This window comes from Delphinapterus leucas, chromosome 2 (genome assembly GCF_059928025.1).
Source record: "Delphinapterus leucas isolate spDelLeu-1000000601 "Yukka" chromosome 2, BTC_Dleu_Yukka2, whole genome shotgun sequence".
In the NCBI taxonomy this organism is placed as follows: Eukaryota; Metazoa; Chordata; class Mammalia; order Artiodactyla; family Monodontidae; genus Delphinapterus; species Delphinapterus leucas.
Window position 1 is genome coordinate 16,143,493 of NC_143130.1, and position 20,882 is coordinate 16,164,374.

The window sequence follows — 20,882 nt, forward strand, 5'->3', positions numbered from 1 at the left end:
CAAATGTGTTACCTATATGGCAACTTTGAGGAACCCAGGTCTCCAAAAATGCACAAAACTACTGACCTGGGCCACCTTGCATATTTTACAGATAAAGAAATTACAGGCCTATGAAGTTAAAAAAAAAAAAAAATCAACCCGAGATGCTATTTTCAGCAAAAATACACTTCAGGAATGAAGGGAAAAAAAGACATTTTCAGATAAAAGAAAACTAAGAGAATTCATTTACCTGCAAAACCACACTACAAAAATGGTAGAGTTCTTCAGCTTGAAAGGAAATTCACAAGACGGAAATTCAAAACATGAAAAATAGTAATGTGGGTAAATATAAGAGAAAATTTTACCCTCTCTTAAAACTTTAAAGAACATGTGATCGTCTATGGCAAAAATTATGACACCATATTGTGCAGTTTATAACATATGTAGATACAATACAAATAACATGTAAGCTGTATGGTTATAAACGACAAGGGAGGAGAGTATGCAATTACATATACAGTTTCAAGGTTCTTACACTTTACAAGTGTTACATTATTAACTCTAAGTAGACTGCAAAAAGGTAAGAACGCATGTTGCGATCCCTAGAAGAACCATAAAAATAATGTGAAAAGGAATTGCTTAGAAAGTCAATAAATAAATTAAAACAGAATTCTTAAAAAAATTAACAGTCAACCCAAAAGAAAGTGGGAAAGGAAGAATAGAGTAATAACAAAACAAACACAGATGGGACAAACAGAAAACAAATGGTAAAACAGTATACCTTAATATTTCACCATGCCATAAATCTAAGCACACTAATAAATTGGATAAACATTCCAATTAAAAGGGAGAGAATTTCACACTAGACAAAATAAACAAGATCCCAACATATGCTCTCTATAAGAGATGCACATAAAGATATAAAATATCTAAACAAAATTAACAACCACCTTAACCTAATAAACATTTATAGAACATTGCAGACAAATGCAGAATGCACATTCTTTTCAAGCGCAAATGGTATATGCACCGAAACAGACCATTTAGATGAACTATAGAAAGTCTCAATAAATTTGGGGGGAAGAAAAAAAGGAAAGCTTACAGAGCATGTTTCTGACCACAATGGAATTAAATTTGGAACCAAAAATAATCTATCAAGAAAAGTATGTGGAAACTATAACAACACTCATAAATAAGCCATAGTTCAAAGAAGAAATTAAAAAGAAAAAATTTTTAAAATGTTTCCAACTGAATGAAATACAATATATTAAAATCTACGGAATAAAGCTAAGGCAGTACTTAAGAGGAACATTTACAGCCAGCTGTTTATATATGAAAGGAAAAAGAAACAAAAACAATGATGTTTATATATGAAAGGAAAAAGAAACAAAAACAATGACACCCAGCTAACCCTTAAGAAGGTGGGGGGAGGGGAGTAAAGCAAACTCAAAGTAAGCAGATGGAAGGAAATAAACAACAAGAATTAGTAAATTAGAAAACAGAGAAAATTAAAATCTTTTCTTTGAAAAGATTAACAAAACAAAGATGGGACTGACACCACCTTTAAAATTTACCATGAAGTCACTGCAAGAGAAGAGAAAGTCTAGAGATAAGAATCATCTGAGTTTCAACAAAGACTCCAAAGTAATTCACTGGTAAAGAAAAGTCTTCAGTCAATTATACTGGGACAAGCAGATACCCATGTAAAAAAATAATGAAGCCCAACCCCTATTCACATCATAACCTCAAAATAATCTGAGATGGCTCACAGACCTAAGCATAAAAGCTAAAGCTTCTAGATGAAAGGAACAGGACACAGAAAATAACAGCCATTAAAGAAAAATAATATAGAGAGAAATTGAGACTTCACCAAAACCAAAAACGTCCACTCAGCAAAAATCGCTATTAATAAAATGAATAGGGAAGCCACAGGATAGGGGTGGGGATGGGGGTATATTCACAAAACATATCTGACAAAAGACTCAATTCCGGGATATAGAAATAATTATAAAGAATAACTTTTTTGACCCCCCCCAAAAAAAACTGGCAAAGGATTTGAACATTTTGCAAAGGAAGATATACAAATGGCCAATTAGCACATGAAGAAGTGTTTAACACCCCAAAATCATCACAGAAATGCAAATTAAAACCAAAATGAGATAATAACAGTACACATCCAACAGAATAGCTAAAATTAAAATACTGGCAAGGAAGCCTCAAATGTTGCTGGTGAAAGTATAAAAATGGTATAACCACTTTAGAAAACAATCTAACAGTTTCACAATATTATAACTCATCATGATGCAAATGAATAGACAACTGTGGTATATTCATGCATGGAATTACTTATAACAGATCTATGGGGAAAGCTTTCAGTGTGAAGGGCTAATATAAAAATAAATAGAAACAAACAAACAAAAAAACTAAGACACTTAGAAGACATAGCATTATGAAGCAACGCCACAAGAATAAAAAAATGTAGCAAATAAAAAGTTTTTATAAATTAGAATTATGATAGCTGAAAATAGTCAATAGGATTGGAAGACAAAGGAAATATCCCAGAACTCCAAAAAAAAAGAGCCAGAAAAATGGAAAAGGATAATTGATAATCAATTTAGTGCCATATGACCAATAATATTTCCAGAAAAGTAGAGGAAGAAATCCTAAATTTAAGAAAGGAAGGGAGGGAGGGAGGAAGGGAGGGAGGGAGGAAGGGAGGGATGAAGGAGGGAAAGAATTCCTACAATGGAAAAAGGTGCAACTTTGTGTTGAAAAGGTCCAATGAATGAAGACACAACAAGGCACACCTCTTTCAAATTTAAAAATACCAGGGATAAATGGAAAATTCTAATATCTACTACAAAGAGAGGGACAAAATCAGAAAAGAATGATACTGGTCTTAACAACAACACTGGAAGCTGGAGGACAAGGACAGTACCTTCAAAATTCTGAAAGAAACGTTTTCAACTTAACTATATCCAGCCCAATTATAAATCAAAAGTGAGGACAGACCAATATATCTTCAGATATTTGGAATCACAAAAAAAATGACCACTTTGGGCAACTTTGCAGGAAATTTCTGAAGGATGTACTTCATCAAAGTAAGAGTAAAGCAAGAAAAACGTTAAGTTCTAATAAAGCAGAAAAGCAAAGGAAATTCCTAGAATGATAGATAGCAAGGACAAGTCCAGAACAGCTGAGTGGCGGGCACAGAGGAAAAACAGGTCCAATTTGGAGCAGGATGGAATACTGAGAGGGCGGGTAGGAAGGATAAATCATCTGATAGGTGTGATGTGTGTAAACTGTACAGAGAGCTTTTGGATGGCACGAAATGACTTAGCCAAATGTACAAAGAAAACTAAGGCAAAACTAAGGCAATGAGATATGATTATTTACTCTAGGGGGGAAAAAGCTGTAGAAAAAAGGGAAACATAATTACAGCACATTGTGGCTCAGTAGTAACAAAACTTTATAGTCACAAAAATGAAAAGATACAGAGTGTGGATTAAGCCAAAATACTATATTGGGGTAACAAATATAATGTTATATGTTGATTTATATCTCAATTCTTAAAAAAAAAATTACAGTGTTTAAAATTTCCACATACGTATATTATCCAGAAATGTGGAAGTATATGCTGGGAAAAAAGTTAAGAGATTAAAGAGAGCTGACGAACACACATCATTTTCAGACTTTAGCATTATGTAACTTTTTAAAAAGAATATGTATGTGTTACTTCAATATAAACTTTTTATGTTTGAAAAACAAAACAAAAAATTGAACAAAAGCTTTTGTAATGAGGATACAACAGCGAATAAGACAAAGTTCATGCCTCAAGAAGTTTATTTCTATTGAAACAGACAACAAGTAAACAAATAAACTTATCATATGATTACAGGTAGTGATAAACGTTACTCAGAAAAACAAAGGGTTAAAACATAGAGACTGAATGTTGGGGAGGTAAGAGTGGTCAGGGGAGGAAAGGGCTCTCTGAGGAGTGCCATTTGATCAGAAGTCTGAACCATTTGACGGTATGAATAAAGTGGGTTCTGGAAAACAGGGAGCAGACAGTGGTAAGTTTAAGTTTGGTGTGTTTGAAACTAGCAAAAAGAACAGAATTAAGAGCAGAATACTAACAGGAGACATCAGATGTAAGCCATCAGAAGTGAAGAACAATAACGATGACATACAAATTGGATATCAGTGCTCAAAATGATACCATGAAATTCACCAATGAGAAAGAAATGATGAGATAATGAAATTAAGTTAAAATGTCATTGTTTTTGGTTCTGAAAATGAACTACAATTAAAATCATATTCCATTCATTCTTAAGTCTGGATAAAACAAGAAATAGCTGACAGAAAAAGACCAAGGTCTATGAAAGTTTAAAAAGAAGTTTAAAAAAAAGGAACGCTCAACTTCTGAGGTGAATCTAAAGATCGATATACACGTATGTATTTTATATAGGCATAACCTCACTTTATTGCACTTCGCAGGTATTTCGTTTTATACAAATTGAAGGTTTGTGGCAACCCTGCGCTATCAGATGATAATTAGCAATTTTTAGCAATAAAGTATTTTTAAATTAAGATATGTACATTGTTTTTTAGACATAATGCTATTGCACATTTAAAGACTGCAGTATAGCCTAAACATAACGTTTATATGCATTGGGAAACCAAAAGAAATTGTGTGACTTGTTTTATTGCAGTATTCGCTTTATTTTGGTAGTCTGGAACCGAACCCACGATATCTCTGAGGTATGCGTGTACAACACACATAAACAAACACAAAGATATATACAATAATGCCTAAAAAGATAATCAGATTTGAAATTATTTCCTTCAATTGATAAGTGCATTCAAGTAATCAGTCTTCTAGCTTAAAATCAAGCAATACAAAATCACAGAGACTAAGAACGTAGTTTGTAACAGCTTTATTTAGAGGATACATGCTTTTAGTATACTTATTCCCAGAAAGGTATCAAATTTATAAGAAGATGCTTGGTGCTCTAAAATACTACAGGGAAAAATGTTGGAAGAAAGATAAGGGAAAGGAGTATTTAAGGTAATATAAGCCGTCGTCAACTCTGCCTGTACATTTGAGTCATCTTGGCATTGATGCCCACGGCGCTCCACCCCATTCTGATTTAACTGATCTGAGGTGGGGCATTGGGCATACTATGCGACCAAGACTGAGTGATTAGATGTGTCACTCTAATCACTGGATTAGATGTGTCACAGTGGTAAAAATGGAAAATGCTGAGATTGTCAGGTGATACATACAGAAAGTAAAAATACAGGACTCAAAGTATCAATCTGATCACATTATTCCCCTGCTTTAAAACAACATACATGACCAAACTCTAATGGCTCGGCTCCCATGGCTTGCAGTTCAACGTCTTAGTCTACACGCAAGGCCCTCTGTGATCTGGTTCTCCTAGCTACCTCTTCAACCTCATCTCCTCTAACTCCCCCACAGGCAAACTAAAATACAGCCAAACTAAACTATTTTCAGCTTCCCTCAATGCACCAAACTATTTCATTCCTCTCCCATTTGCGTATTAGTCCTTCTGCCTAGAATAACATAGCATGCCTTGTAAACACCTACTTATCGCTGAAGTCCAAGTATACCTTTTTTTGTAAAGTCTTCCAGGAACCACCTGAGAAAAAATTAATCACTTCCTTCTTGTTGACCATCACCATGCTTTTATACATACCTGTGAAATAATTTACCATGCTACATCTTTTTTTTCCCCAATCTGTCTCATTTACTGATTCTTGAGTACTTTGAGAGCAAGTTATATGTTAACTTTTCTGTTTTTTAACCTTTGCGTCTCCTAGGCCTAACTCTGATGACTGGGTTATGGCCTATGACTAAATGTTAGTTGCATGAATAAATGGGAATAAAATGACAGAATAACCACTATGTAGTTCTAAATTTTCAACAGGGAAGTTAAAGGGAAAGAAAAATTCTCAACAGTAATGGGGATTTAAGAGGACTAAACAATTGTGTGACTACAAAGGTAGCCCATGAATGTCTTTCATCATCTGCCGAATTTTCCCTCTACATCCTTCATTCCCGTCTAGTCTGATTAAGAAAGCCTAAAAAAACACCAAAAACAAAAAGATACACAACAGTAATAGAGAGGAGAGAAAAGGGAATGGGACAAGTTACACAGGGAGAACCAACGACTTTGGTAATGTTTTATTTCTTAAACTATGGGAAAAGATAAGCAGGTGATTATTAATCTTTATACTTTTAAACATGTCTTAAAAAGCTGCTTTACATAGTAAATTCATGTAACAAGGATTAGAAAATATAAACTACTGAAAAAAATGTATTAAATTTATGGATAATATCTATAAGGAAAAAAAATGTATGGAGTTAAATTCTGGCCACTTTGAAATCACTTGATAAGTGCTATCTGCAGTAATTTCGTTTATACACACACATGTATATGCGTATACGTGTATATGCGTATGCATATATCTATCTTTATTAACTTGTAACTTTGAAAAAGGCTATTTTAGTATTCTTATCGACCTACGGAACAAGTGACTAAAACCATTTCATTCTGTTCATAACTTCTTAAATCCAAAGAAAAAATGCCGCATTAGCAGTAACAAATTGGTATCATCATAAAACACTGGCTTTTATTACGCCCGGGTATTAAATGCAAAATGAAACTATTTGAGTTTTAAAACTGGTTTCAGTTACTGAGAAAACACTCTGTTAAAAGAATGCCTAAAACTTTACCTATTCCCGGCCCTTTTTATCTGGGTATTTTCTCTCTTCAGAAGCCATCACATCTCATTCACTATGACTCAGAACAGGTTTTACAACTTCTTGGCCCTTTGGACTTGCAACTTTTAGACGTCTCAGAACCAGTTCTAGACTAATTACGGATACGCAATATCCTACATAGAACCAAAAGCATTTCGTTTTCCAACATCGAAGAAAGGAATGAAGGGTTTAGGACGAAGATTTCCAGAAACTGGTGTATCTCAATAGGACAACTCATTCCCGAGTCCTGGAAAGCAGGCGAAATCAGAGAGAACGTGAAGGCGCACTGGCTTAAAGAGCAGGGCGCAAAACAAAGCATCATTAGTAATTAAAAAAAAAAAAAGTTGATTGCTTTCTGGGTGGACACTTATCCTGGGGCAAGACTTAGGATGCTTAATAGAGATGGAAAAGGCCCTCCAAGTGCCTCCGGGTATCATTAGGTGCTTTCCGCTTTCCTTCTCTAAAATCCCCAAATTCTTGGTTTGGATCCAGGGACACCAAATGCCCCCTTTTCTGACATTCCATTTCTCCCAACCATCACGTTGCACCTTCTTCCAGCCTAAAATAGTGAGTTTCTACCCACCTCCTCGACTAAGTCACTTCTCTGAGTCTCAGAACGTTTGTGTCCACCTAGAAACCTGTCTCCCCTCGGCTGTCCCCTTCGGCGGCTAGACCTCTGCCTCGGATTCGAGCCGTTGCGCAGCTCCATCCTTCTCACCTTGGTTACAGAAGAGGCTCCACAGTTTAGCGAAGATCAGCCCCATCATGAGCACCTGGGCGGGCCACGGGGTTCCCTCAGCAGCAGGTGCCGCTGCGCCGGGCCCCCCACCGCGGCGCTGGCCGTGGGGAACCAAGGAGAAGCCGACTGGGACCACGCGGCAACAGCACTGGTTGGCGGAGAAGCCGCGATCGGCCCCTCAGCTACCCGTCAGAAAACGCCGTGCCAAGTCCCTGCCCGAGAGTCCTTTGTTCGAGTCCACTGAGCCCAACGCCGACCCGTAGTCCCTTCGGTCTGAACCCACCTACCCACCAGAGCCTCAACTAGCCTCAAGCCCCGCCTCCGCTCCGCCTCCCCTCCCGATCCCAGGACCACCCATCTCCGGAAGGACGGGGCCGGAAGTCGGCGCGCTTACGTCAGCCCAGTCCTTCGAAGTGGCGTTTCCTCAGTTTTACTTCCGGTGGGTGAGTTCCGAGCTGCCAGAGGGGTGGAAGGTGGGGGTGTGCGTGGGAGTCGCGGAGTTTCCCAGGGTGAGCATCTCGTCCTCCTGTTTAGAAGCGGTTGCTGGTTCCCTTTCTTGAGTTTCTGCTGTCTAGCAGGTGCATCCCTGGCCCCTAAACCTGGAGACAGACTGCAGTTACTCTGAGTAGCCGCCGTTTGCTGCACGGAAGTGGGGGGTGTTTTTTCTCAACTCTCAGCCAGTTCAGGCTGGCGAGCAGGCTTGGGGTTCTGCCGTGATTCTTAGTTCTAGATAGAATTGATTGCGAGACGATCCATGGAATGCCAGTAGCCACAGTTCAGCTATGTGATTAACTTAAGGTCCCCCAATTTTGCTGTTATTCGGTATTTTCTTGGATTCCTCAGTCCACAAAATAAGAAAACGTATTTTGTGAAGTGTTGATTGGAAATAACTTCCTTTAATTAAAATGGAATCCTAGGAATCGCTCTTTCTAGTCAACAAAATAGAAGAAAAAGCTACAAAGTGCAAAACAGAAACTGAAATTTCAACGAAAAAATTTGAACTAGGGAATTTTAAAATGCATATATATATAATATTCTTTAGTAAGAACTATTGTAAACTAATTTCAGAAAATTCTTGGAATAACTGGCTGCACCTGGAATTGAATTCAATTTATTACTCAGTTAACTAAGAAGTCTGCATATATATAAGACAATTTGCTACGTAATAGTTTCGTTTCCATCTTCTTTTCCGTGGTTAGGGTTTAACAAATTTAAAAGCTTCACAGACTAGGATGGAACCTAATAAATTCCCCTGAAACCAGTTGAAGGAGAGATATTAATTGAAAAGACTATGGACGTAAGTCAAGTGGTAGATTTGAACCCTGGCAGCGTGGCCTTTTAACACCCCAATAATGTTACCTGTACAAGTAAAAGTGTATGACTTATGACGTCCTCCCGGTGTTACGGTTCAAAGACCCTTTAAGACTTATACGCAAGGTAGTGTGCTTCAACATTCTGATACTAAACATTCTGATACTAAAGGCAAGTATGTACTAAGCCTATGAAAATTAACATTCACGACCATGAATTGGCCCATATATTTATGGGCCAATTATATGTATTATATATATAAGTTTATATTTAATGATTTTGTGTTTGTGTAAATAGAGGCTTAAAGGGACATTTCTAGTCCTAGTTTCAAGAAAAAAAAGTCAAACAACTAGGGAATGAAAAAATTTTTTAAACTACGTATATCTAATATTCCTCAGAAGGAACTATTACAAACTATAGATAAAACTTCGAAGAACTGGCTACAGCTGGAATTGAATTCAATTTATTACTCAATTAACTAAGAAACATTGCGTGCACGCATGGAATGTTCACTGTGTCTTTAGAATTCTCCATGAGTCTTTTCATGTTTCTGATTATCTTCTGATACCTTTTTGTTCTGGACTATCTTTTCAAGGATATTTGTATAGCAAATAGTTTTGAGAATCTCTCTGGGGCAGAGGATGGATTTATTGGCTGGTCATGATAATAAAGACAATGTCTCCCACCGGAAAAAGGATGAGAAGGTTTGCTAGCAGCGTTTTCAGAAAAGATTAAGGATAGGGTGGAGGGAAGCTCGTGGGTGGGGCCGTGAGCTGAGTGGGTTTAGTCACTCTACCCCATGGCTCATGGGAAGGTGTGAGACTAGGGCCAAAATCGGCCCCAACAGGGCCCTCCTTGAGCTTCAGGGAGGTGAGTTCCCGGGGCGGGGGGGGGGTGGGGGGGGGGGCGGAAGATCAGAGTTTGCTAAACAGGGCTCCTCTCAAGGAACCCAGCTCACTGAGTCTACAGGCATCAGCTGGCCACTGTTGCTTTGCTCTACAGGAGTCAGGTCTTCGGGAACCAGCACAAATGTTGTTACTCTGGCTGCTGCTATTGCTGTGATTAATAAACTGTTCTTTGTCTCTGGCCCAGGAGTCTCATATCTTCTGCCAGTGTCTATGATACTGTGGTAGGCTGACTTGTTTTCTAACAAATAAGGAAAACTGTAGACCCTTCACAGTTCTTGACAGTTTCAGTGACGAAGATGGAATACTGACACAACATGGCTTCCTGGAACAGGAAATACAAGAGCCTCTCCACAGTCCATTTAGTTCACTTAACATGATTTGAGGGAAGTCCTTGGATTTAATAACAGCCATATTATTCAATCCAGCAATAAATAATCCTCCACTCCATTCTCTGTCACTGAGGAGGAATTAGGGAGATGGCTGCAGGCTGAGTGCTGGGAGGCAGGTTCATGACTTGATTCTTGTTATCTCCTTGGGGTGAGGGCTAGAGGGTCGATCTGATGGTCAGCCTCACACCCATCCGATGATAACAACCAATGCTAAGATCCACCGTGGGTTAGAGGAAAGTTCTGATCCTTTTCATACAACAATTACAGAGACACTCACCAATGCTAAATGCAAAAAGAGGGAAATTTATGTCTGCTGTGGGCAGAAATCTTGCAAATCTATAGAACTTTGGCTGGTTAGCTTGGGAGATAAGGGGAAGGCACACACATTTGTTAAGGAGGGATGGGAATAGCTTGGCCCTCTTACAGCTCAACTTCTTCTGAATTCTATCAAGCCAATCTTATATCCTTTCAGAGATGACAGTAAAAAGTCAGAGTTTTCTTGAAGTGGGTTTTGACCGTAAAGGCACTCTCTGGCCCTCTTAGTGAAAGTTCCTGAGATAGAGAAAATCACATGGGAAATCGCAGGTGAAGCACTGTATAGCATTGGGGCACTTATTGCCCTGCGTTGCACCTATACTCTCCCCTGTACTGGCCCCCACAGGCTGAAAGATGGGGACATAATGGGTCTTTATAAGTTTTATGAAAATCCTCTTGTCCCTCTTGCTCCTGACTGATTCTTCCAGATGAAAAGTTTGGGTGAAAGTAAAGTATCATTGGAAAGAAATATCAATAGTTTTAGTTCCTGGAATGGGACACATTTATTTTGTGGCAATGGAAGGATAGAAAAAACAAGCACCTGGGGAGGGAGCACCTTAAACACTGGGAAGTACAGGGAAATGAAGGGACATTAATATTCTTTTGTCTTTTAGAACAGCTCCAAGACTCTTCCTCACAGAGGAAAATGCCTTAGTGCAGCTCTCCCAAACTATTGCAAGATCCTTGAATTTAACTGATTCCTGGGTTGCTATCTGATACACAGCTTTGATTGCAGTTTGATTGCTATTCTCTTAATCGTACTTCTGTGTATTGGAAATAGAAGCAAATGGCCCCAGCTTCTTCACCTCCCATGGATATCTTTAAAATTCCATTTTAGCTCCTTTTTATTTTTGAGTCACTGGCTACAACTCTTTTCCGTTTTATGGTTCACTTTAGGTTTTAGAGCATACATCTTTAACTTATTACATGTATTAGTTTCTTATGACTTCTGTTACAAATTATTACTTGGTGGCTTAAAACAAAATAAATATATTCTCTCATGAAATGTGAAATATTTCATTGAGCTAAAGTCAAAGTGTTGGCAGGGTTACACTCCCTCCAGAAGCTCTAGAAGGGAATTTGCTTCTTTCCTCTTCCAGCTCCTGGTGGCTGCTGACATTCCTTGACTTATGACCATGTCACTCCCGTCTTTTGCCTCCCTGGTAATACTGCATTCTCTTTTTCTACGTCAAATCTCCCTCTGCCTCTTTTTTTTTTTCTGGCTGTGCCACGCAGGATCTTAGTTCCCTGAACAGGGATCAAACCCGTGCCCCCTACAGTGGAAGCCTGGAGTCTTAACCACTGGACCGCCAGGGAAGTCCCCCTCTGCCTCTTTCTTATAAGGACACTTGTGACGCCCAGATTATCTCAGATCTCCTCATATCAAAATCCTTAATCACATCTGCTGAGTCTTTGCCGTAAAAGGTAATGAATGTTCACAGGCTCTAGAGTTTAAGACTTTTATCTTTGGGGGCCATTATCCAGCCTACATCACAGACTGCTTTCAAGGGGTATTATAACAGTTCACATATAGAATAAGAACTTTACAATGTTATATTTCCATTTCTCCCAATTGGCTTTTGTGCTATTATTGTTATACATTTTACTTTCACCTATGTTCAAAATCCTTCATCACATTGTTACTGATTTTTCTTTAAACAATTACCTTTGAGGATTTAAATAAGAAAAATATCTTTATGTATACTCACATAGTTTCCATTTTTAGTGCTCTTCAATTCTTTGACAGATCTAGATTTGCAACTGGTATCATTCTTCTGGTTGAAAGACTTCCTTCAATATTTATTTAGTGCAGGTATGCTGTTGATTAATTCTTTCAGCTTTTGTGTGTCTGACAAATTCTCTGTTTCACCTCGTTTTCTGAAAGATAATTATTCTGGCTAAAGAATTCTAGATTAACCATTTTTTTCTTTCAGTACTTTAATAATGTTGCGCTGTCGTCTCCAGTATTGCATTTTAAAATTTTTGAGGGAATTGCCTTGCGGTCCAGTGGTTAGGACTCTGTGCTCTCACTGCTAGGGCTTGGGTCCAATCCCTGGTCTGGGAACTAAGATCCCATAAGACGTGGGGAAAGGCCAAAAAAGTAAATAAATAAAGTTTTGAAACATTTATATATTGTAACATAATTGCCACTGTGGCAATATTTAGCACCTCTATCATGTTATATAATCATAATATTATTGTCTGTATTCATTATACTGTGCATTAGATCTCTATGGCTTATCTACTACTAAGTTTGTACCCTTAAACAGCATCAAACTATTCCCCTATCCTCTGGTAACCATGATTTTACTGTTTCTTTAAAAGTTTGACTTTTTTAGATTCTATATGTAAATGATACCGTACAATACTTGTCTCTGTCTATCTGGCTTATCTCACTTAGCATAACGTTGTCTTGTACTGTTTTGGAAAAAAACTCTGTGGTCATCTTTGTCTTTATTTTTGTAATGTGCCTTTTTATCCTTACGGTTTATTTAAAGATTTTCTTTTTTTCACTGCTTTTAAGCAATTTGATTATGATGTGTCATGCTTCCTGTGCTTGGTGTTCACTGAGCCTCTCAGATCTGTGGAGTTATACATTTCATCATACTTAGAAAAATAGTTAGGAACCCACATGCATGTATATTATGTCATTTGAAGTTGTTCTATGGCTCACAGAAATCCTGAATTTTTCCCCCCCACAGAATCTTTTCTGTATCTTTCTTTCTGGGTGGTTTCTCTTTACTATTAGGTTCATGAATCTTTTCTTCTGTGATTGCTAACTTACTGTTTCTCTTAGCCAGTGCATTTTTTCTTCTCAGACATTTTCATTTCTGGAACGTTGATTTGAGTGCTGTCATATCTTCTATGTCTCCACTTAACATGTTCAGTCTTTCCTCTAGATTCTTGAATATATGGAATACAGTTGTAGTAATTTTTTTGTCCTGTCTACCAATGCTATCATCTGTCATGACTGGGGTCATTTTGACTGATTGATTTTTATCCCATTACATTAGTATATTGTATTTTCCCCTTTCTTTGCATGATTTGCAACTTTTTATTTTTTTGGTTGTGCTGCACAGCATGTGGGATCTTACTTCCCAGACCAGGGATCGAACCTGTGTCCCCTGCAGTGGAAGTGCAGAGTCCTAACCACTGGACTGCCAGGGAATTCCCCTGCAACTTTTTTTTTTTTTTTTTTTTTTTTTTGCTGTGTTGGGTCTTCGTTTCTGTGCGAGGGCTTTCTCTAGTTGTGGCAAGCGGGGTCCACTCCATCGCGGTGCGCTGGCCTCTCACTATTGCGGCCTCTCTTGTTGCGGAGCACAGGCTCCAGACGCACAGGCTCAGTAGTTGTGGCTCACGGGCCTAGTTGCTCTGCAGCATGTGGGATCTTCCCAGACCAGGGCTCGAACCCGTGTCCCCTGCATTAGCAGGCAGATTCTCAACCACTGCGCCACCAGGGAAGCCCCCCCTGCAACTTTTGATTGGATACTTGACGGTGTGATTTTTACCTTGTTGGGTGCTGGATGTTTTGATATGCGTATAAAATATTCTTGAGCTCTGTTCTGGGTCTCAGTCAAGTTATTGGAAATGTTTGATTCTTTCAGGTATTACTTTGAAGATTCATTTGTCAGGTCCAGAGAAGTGTTTAGTGTAAAACTAGTTTTGACCACCTCCTGTGGCAAAATCCTTGTGAGTACTTAGGGAGTACCCATAAATTATAAAGCTTTTCACTCTAGCTGGTGAGAATATAAAATATTTCCAGCTCTTTGTGAGCTGTGAGTATTGTACCCTTTGATGCTTTTAGGTGGCTCTTTCCCTAGCCTAGCATGTATGTGCCCATACATGCATACGGTGACATTAATCCGCTGTGGACTTGAAGGGGGTCCCTCTGAGAATTTATGGAGGTCTCTCACTCTTTTTCAATCTCTTCTTTAGTATTCCCTCCTCTTAACTCGAATTTCCTTGGCCTTACTGGACATCTTTTCTTCAACTCAGGGAGACTTCTGGGGTCTCCCTGGGTTCCCCCCTCTTTGCATTATGATTTGGAAACTCCTCTCTTCAGAAAGTAAGTTTAGGAAATCACAGGGCTCATCTTGTTTGTTTCCTGTTACCCAGGGATCACTGTCATTAATTGCCTGATAGCCAATATCTTGAAATTCATTGTTTCTTATATTTTGTCTGATTTTTTAGTTGGTGAGCTAGGAGGATAAACCCAGTCCCTGTTACACCATTTTGGTTGGAAGCAGAAATCTTCCTATTATCCCTCGAAGAATAATGTAAGCGGTACATGTTCATGGTACGACATGGTATTTAACATATGTACCTGAATCACTTTGTTGTACACCAGAAATTAACACATTGTAAATCAAATATAGTTCGACAACAACAAAATATTTAATAGTCTAAAAAAAAAAATTTTGACTCCACAACACCTCGCAGTGAAACATTTAGACGGTGTCAGAGGAGGGCCTGGGGCTCAGGCTTTGTCGGTGTAGCCCAAGCTCTTATAGCACTAAACGGGACGTTATTTCTCGAGGCCAAAAGCCTGTAAGCATCTCCGCGTGTGAGGCGTCTGGAAGTAATCGCATAGGATACCGAGGGCGCGGTGGAGGCGCGCAGCCCCTCGAAGGCCCCGCCGTTGCCGGAAGCCCTCGCCCCTCTCCCCGCGCGCGTGGGGTGGGCGGCTCCCGCCCGCGGCGTCTGACGTAGGACGTCGGCGTCGTGACGTGGCATCAACGGCCGTCCGGCGGCTGGCGTCTTATCCTCGCTGCGGCCGCCCGGGGACGGTGAAGCCCGGCGTTTTCTGGCGGCACAAATGTCCGTTTGTAAAGCAGCAGGGCTGGAGTCTGCAGGATTTGCAGGCTTCCGTCTTGAAGGAAGTCTGGGAGGCTCAGAATTTCCAGCGTTTTCACCTTAGAGCCAGCCTCGCCAGGGCCAAACCACCCAGTAGCCTGACTGCCAGCAGCCTCGGCAGGTATACCGAGTGGTGGGGGACTTACCTCGTCAGCTGTGAGCGTGTTCACAGATTCCCTGGCCAAAGCATCCTTGCTTCTCTCTTCATTCCGCACCCCCGCCCCCCGCGTGACTGTCTCAGCTGCGGCTGAGCTTCTCTTGTCTTGATGGAGAATTTAAGGACCGTAAACCCTATGCCTCCCACCCCCACAGTTTTCTATAATGTGTCGTTAAAGGGCTTGAAATGGATATCAAGCTAATCCTTGAAGGGAAACCAGAAAACGTTTGTCTTCGTGGTGGAAAGTGACTGATAAACTTGGGTAATTTTATGGTGATAGAGTATTCACCTCCTGGCATTGTTAGGAGAGTTAAATGGAGCAAATGTGTAAAATCCTTAAGTATTTTTTAGTAAGTGTTCACTGCATGTAACTTTTTTTTTTTTTAAGTTTCTGTGAACTTTCATGGATCCATTTATTAGGCCGTTTTCTAGCACCTGGTGAGTGCCCCATCCTTTTCTGTTGGTTTCTTGAAGTACCCCACATCTCTGCCTTCCTGTCTGCTGCCTTAGGTAAAGTTTCCCTGTTCCTGTCTAAAGTGAGTTGGCCCATTCGTGCCTTAAAACCCATTTCTTCTTGTTTACTCAAGGGTATCATCACAGCAATTCCCTCTCTCCCAGTCATACTTTTTGCTTTCTACTGAATCATTTCAATCAGCAAATTAGTTTCCTAGGGCTGCCGTAACAACGTACCACAAAAAGGGTGGCCTAAAACAATTTATTGTGAGAGAAATTTATTATCTAACAATTCTGGAGTCTAGGAGTCTGAAATCAAGGTGTTGGTAGGGCTGTGCTCCCCCTGAAGGTTTTTCCCAGCTTCTGGTGGGTGCTGGCAATCCTTACCATTCCTTGGTTTGCAGCTGCACCCCTCCAATCTCTGCCCTTGTCATTTCGTGGCCTTCTTCCCTGTACGTCTGTGTACAAGTGTTATCACATGGCTTTCTTATAATGACGCCAGTCATTGGATTTAGGGCCCACCCTATTCCAATATGACCTCATTTTAACTTGATCACATCTGCAAAGACTGTATTTTCAAATACGGTCATATTCCCAGGTACCAGGGGTTAGGACTTGAACATATCTATTTGGGGGACACAGTTCAACCCACAACAATGGGACTAGTCTATGTGTGGAGCACTGCAGACAACAGAGAACCAATGCTATTCTATCTTAATTTTGCCAGTCTATCAGACAATTCCCATGGGAGGAGGAATTGTTCTGAGTCTTAATCAGCTTTGGAAAGAGAGAAGTAGGAGAATGAAAGCTTAATAAGTCCTACCCAGTCTATACTTCCTTATTCTAGCATGACATTGGTGCTGCCCTGGTATTACTCTGCTGATACCCTGGGATCAGCAAATAATAGGCCATTACTGCCTATGGAAATAGTGGTATATATAAAGGGCCTATGTTAGCTCAAGAATGGTGGGGAAAGGTAAAAATAAAATTTTAAAGTTTTCTAAATACGTTCTTTCACTACTGCCACTGTCTTCTTCCCTCCCTTCAGCTCCTGTCCTGAATGCCCACACATAAATCACACGTCTAGGGGTTTCTCATAGGTTTGTTCTTTTTTTCTTTGTTGTTAGGAATGTTTCCCTCTCCATTTTGTAATTTCTTCAGAGTTGATTTTGGGATTCACCATCTTCATGGCAATTGATAGTCTGGCTATCATTTTTTTTTCTTTTTTAAAATTTTTATTTTATATTGAAGTATAGTTGATTTACAATGTTGTGTTAGTTTCAGGTGTACACCACAGTGATTCAGTTTTATGTACATATATCTATTCTTTTTCAGATTCTTTTCCCATTTAGGTTATTACAGAATATTGAGTAGAGTTCCCTTTGCTATACAGTAGGTTCTTGTTGGCTATCTCTTTTACTTATTCATTTATTTTGGCTGCACTGGGGCTTAGTTGCCGCATGCGGGATCTTTAGTTGTGGCATGCAGACTTCTTAGTTGTGGCATGCGAACTCTTAGTTGCGGCATGCATGTGGGATCTAGTTCCCCCACCAGGGATCGAACCCAGGCCCCCTGCATTAGGAGCACGGAGTCTTACCCACTGGACCACCAGGGAAGTCCCTGGTTATCTATTTTAAATATAGTAGTGTGTATATGTGAATCCCAAAATTTATCTACCCTCCCCCCCGCCCACCTTTCCCCTTTGGTAACCATAAGTTTGTTATTCTAAGTCTAGGAGTCTGTTTCTGTCTTGTAAATAAGTTCATTTGTATCTTTTTAAAAATAATAGTTTCCCCATATAAGCGATATCATATGATATTTGTCTTTCTCTGTCTGACTTGCTTCACTTAGTATGATAATCTCCAGGTCCATTCACGTTGCTGCAAATGGCATTATTTCATTCTTTTTAATCTGCCATCATTTTTAATCTGAAATCTTAATGTTTTATTTACAGGGAGGAATAAAATTTTTTCATCTATAATTCAGAAGCTAAGTAAATAACAAAATGAAGCCAGTAAAGCATCTGTTGGCATCTAGTAGTAAATTGGCAAATGTTCCAGAATTAACATATAAAAAAGGAGTATTTAATTCACCATTGTCACCTAAACCAAAGGAAAAACGTAGTGCAAAATTAGTACGTGATAAACTTGAACCAGTGGTCTTAAGATCTCCACCAACAGGGGAATCCATCATAAGGTATGCTTTGCCCATTCCATCAAGTAAGACAAAGGAGTTAATAGCAGAAGATGAATTGATCAGGAAAATTACCAAACATCTGAAGATGGTAAGATACTTGTTGGTGCCTGGGTTGGGGGTCCCCATGACCATCGTCAGGTTTAGTGATTTCCTTTGAGGACTCACTGGACTCAGTATATAGTCATATTGATGGCCAAGATATATTATAGTGAAAGGATTAAAAGCAAAATCAGCAAAAGGAAAAGGCACATGGGGTGAAGTCTCGAGGAAACCAGGTGCAAGTTTCCAAGATTTCTTTCCCTTTAGAGTCACACAGGACTTGCTTAATTCCTTCAACAAGTTGTTACAGCACATGTGAAATACCTACCAGAGGAGTTCACTAGAGATTCAGTGCCCAGGGTTTTATTGGAGATTGGTCACCTAAGGACTGTCTGCCTAGCATGTACCAAAATTCCAGACTCCCTGAAGGAAAGCATGTGTTCAGCATAAATCATATAGTTGGTACAATGAGTTTAGGGACAGTGAGCCACTGTCATCAGTCAATGAATAGTGGGAACCCTCCTGAAATCCAAGTTCTGAGACACAAGCAGATCTTTCTAAGGATAGGCTTTTCTCAGTCTCATGCCTGCTCTGTAGCTCTTCTCTGCACTTTAGAAACTCTAGCTGTTAGTGTTGGGGAAAAAATATCTTCCTTTTTTCTGAGTTCCTTGCACAGTGATCCAGAATTGAGTTGTAAATGTACCAAATACCAAGTGAGAACAATGAGGAATAGCACAAATATACAAAAAAAATATAGTTCATCAAACTTCCAAAATACAAGTTTGCCCAAAGTTCAGGGGGTTAGCTCAGAGAATTTCCTTTAAAAATGTATTGCTTTCTGGTCTCTATCTCCCTATTTTCCCCACTCTCTTCAAAGAGGAAAGCCAAGTCAATTAGATTTTGAGGTAAACTTTGATGGTAAGTAGAGTTGATGCTTCAGCTGTTCATAGACTCCCTTCAACACAGAAATGGAAGAGTCATAGGGCCTATCTTCATTGCTAGGGAGGGATCAAGGCCTATTGCTCATACTCCTTCTTCAGGATGATACGAGGTGGGGCATGAGATGGAAAATTTAAGTTTATGGTACTGGTAGAAGTAAGTCTTACTGCTAAAATGGTTCTGACATAGTTGATTAAATATCTTTTTAGATTTAATGTAATATTTTTACCCTATATAAGTACATAATTTGCTTTGATTTTTCTCATAGGTTGTTTCTACTTTGGAAGAAACCTATGGATTTAGCATTCCAAGTGGAGAAGAACCAGTTGTGAAACCTGAACATGAAGGATTAACCTTTCCTGTAAGTATATGTAATGCTAATGTAGAGACATTAATGCTGAAAAGGGCTAAGATTTTCTTTTAGAGTCTGTATATGTTCTCAGATGAATCCCCCATCCATGAAAATGATCCTCCTAGGAAACTTGAAAGTAGTGTACTGATTTTTCCATTCTCTGCCAACACTTATCTTAAAGTTTAATTAAGGCATGTCTATATCTTTTTTTTTATTACTGAAGTATTTATTGGATTTCAATTTTAAATTTGTTTTCATGCATTTGTATATGTTCTTAAACATTTTATTTATTTATTATTATTATTTTTTATTCTTGTTAGTCATCCATTTTATACACATCAGTGTATACATGTCAATCCCAATCTCCCAAATCATCACACCACCGCATATCTATATCTTGAGCCTACTTTTGATGCTAATGCATCTCTTGTTTAATATGTAAGCTTGTGGTTGGCTGTTGGTTTGCAATGTATATTCTTTATTATGTTAAGAAAGTATTCTTCTATTTATGGTTTGCTAAATAAAAAACCCCCAACATTGAAAAGATTACTGAGTTTTAGTAAATGTCTGTGTTGTGTATATTGAAATGATATAACTATTAAGGTGATTATGTGCTTCACCTTCAGTCTATTGATGAGACGAATTATTTTTACATATTTCTTAATAGTCGACTATAATACACTGTACTCGTTGGTCATTTTAGTTATGGATTGAGTTTGGCTTCATGTAATAAAATACCTATGTTGGGTCTTTCAAACCATAAACATAGTATGTTTCTCCATATATTTGATTGATTTCATTGTCCTGTTTGATTTCTTTCTTCAGCATTCTGTAATTTTCATCATAAAGATCCTGTATATTGTTTTTCAGATTTATACATTAATATTTCATGTTTTTTGGAATGATTTTTAATGGCATTATATTTTTAATTTCAGTTTCCACCTGTTTGTTATTAGTATATAGAAATATGATTGATTTTCGTGTGTTGATCATACATCTTGCAACCTTGTTCAATGTACTTCTTTATTCTAGGAATCTTTCTGTAGATGTTTTGGGGTTTTATACATAGACAGTTATGTCATCTTCAAATAAGGACAGTTTTACTTCTTCTTGTCCAATCTGAATGTTTTTATTTCCTTGTCTCTCTCTTTCTCTTTTTTTTTTTTTTGGATGTGCCGTGCTGCTTGTGGGATCTTAATTCCCTGACCAGGGACCGAACCTGTGCCCTCTGCAATGGGAGCATGGATTCTTAACCACTGGATTGCCAGGGAAGTCCCCACCCCACATATCTTTTTTTTTTTTTTTTCGGTACGCGGGCCTCTCACTGTTGTGGCCTCTCCCGTTGCGGAGCACAGGCTCCGGACGCGCAGGCTCAGCGGCCATGGCTCACGGGCCTAGCCGCTTCGCGGCATGTGGGATCTTCCCGGACTGGGGCACGAACCCGTGTCCCCTGCATCGGCAGGT

At 39.1% G+C, this 20,882-nt stretch overlaps 2 protein-coding genes and 1 non-coding gene across 9 annotated transcripts in view; 2 read left to right on the top strand and 1 right to left on the bottom strand.

Annotated features, from left to right (window-relative positions):
* ARL5B (ARF like GTPase 5B) overlaps positions 1-7,827 on the bottom strand; it is a 28,432-nt gene extending 20,605 nt beyond the window's left edge. The window contains exons 1-2 of one of the 4 annotated variants that reach the window (XM_089906468.1): positions 7,485-7,827; positions 230-267 (exon numbers count right to left, since the gene is read on the bottom strand). Coding sequence is in view for 1 of the 4 variants with exons in the window: in XM_022580457.2 (XP_022436165.1) it covers positions 7,485-7,533 (49 nt within the window). In the remaining 3 variants the exon portion in view is untranslated. Of the gene's footprint in view, positions 1-229 lie in introns of all 4 variants that reach the window. The other 3 variants (XM_089906467.1, XM_022580457.2, XM_089906466.1) reach the window with 3 other exon arrangements.
* Positions 7,828-9,560: 1,733 nt separating this feature from the next.
* LOC149749954 (Nuclear RNase P) lies at positions 9,561-9,901 on the top strand. The gene has a single exon (XR_016392313.1).
* CCDC7 (coiled-coil domain containing 7) overlaps positions 9,719-20,882 on the top strand; it is a 326,255-nt gene continuing 315,091 nt past the window's right edge. For all 4 annotated transcript variants that reach the window (XM_089906460.1, XM_089906462.1, XM_089906463.1 and 1 more), the window contains exons 1-2: positions 9,719-18,176; positions 19,335-19,427. In XM_089906460.1, the coding sequence (XP_089762586.1) occupies positions 17,898-18,176; positions 19,335-19,427 (372 nt within the window). In that variant the 5' untranslated portion in view covers positions 9,719-17,897. The remainder of the gene's footprint in view (positions 18,177-19,334; positions 19,428-20,882) is intronic.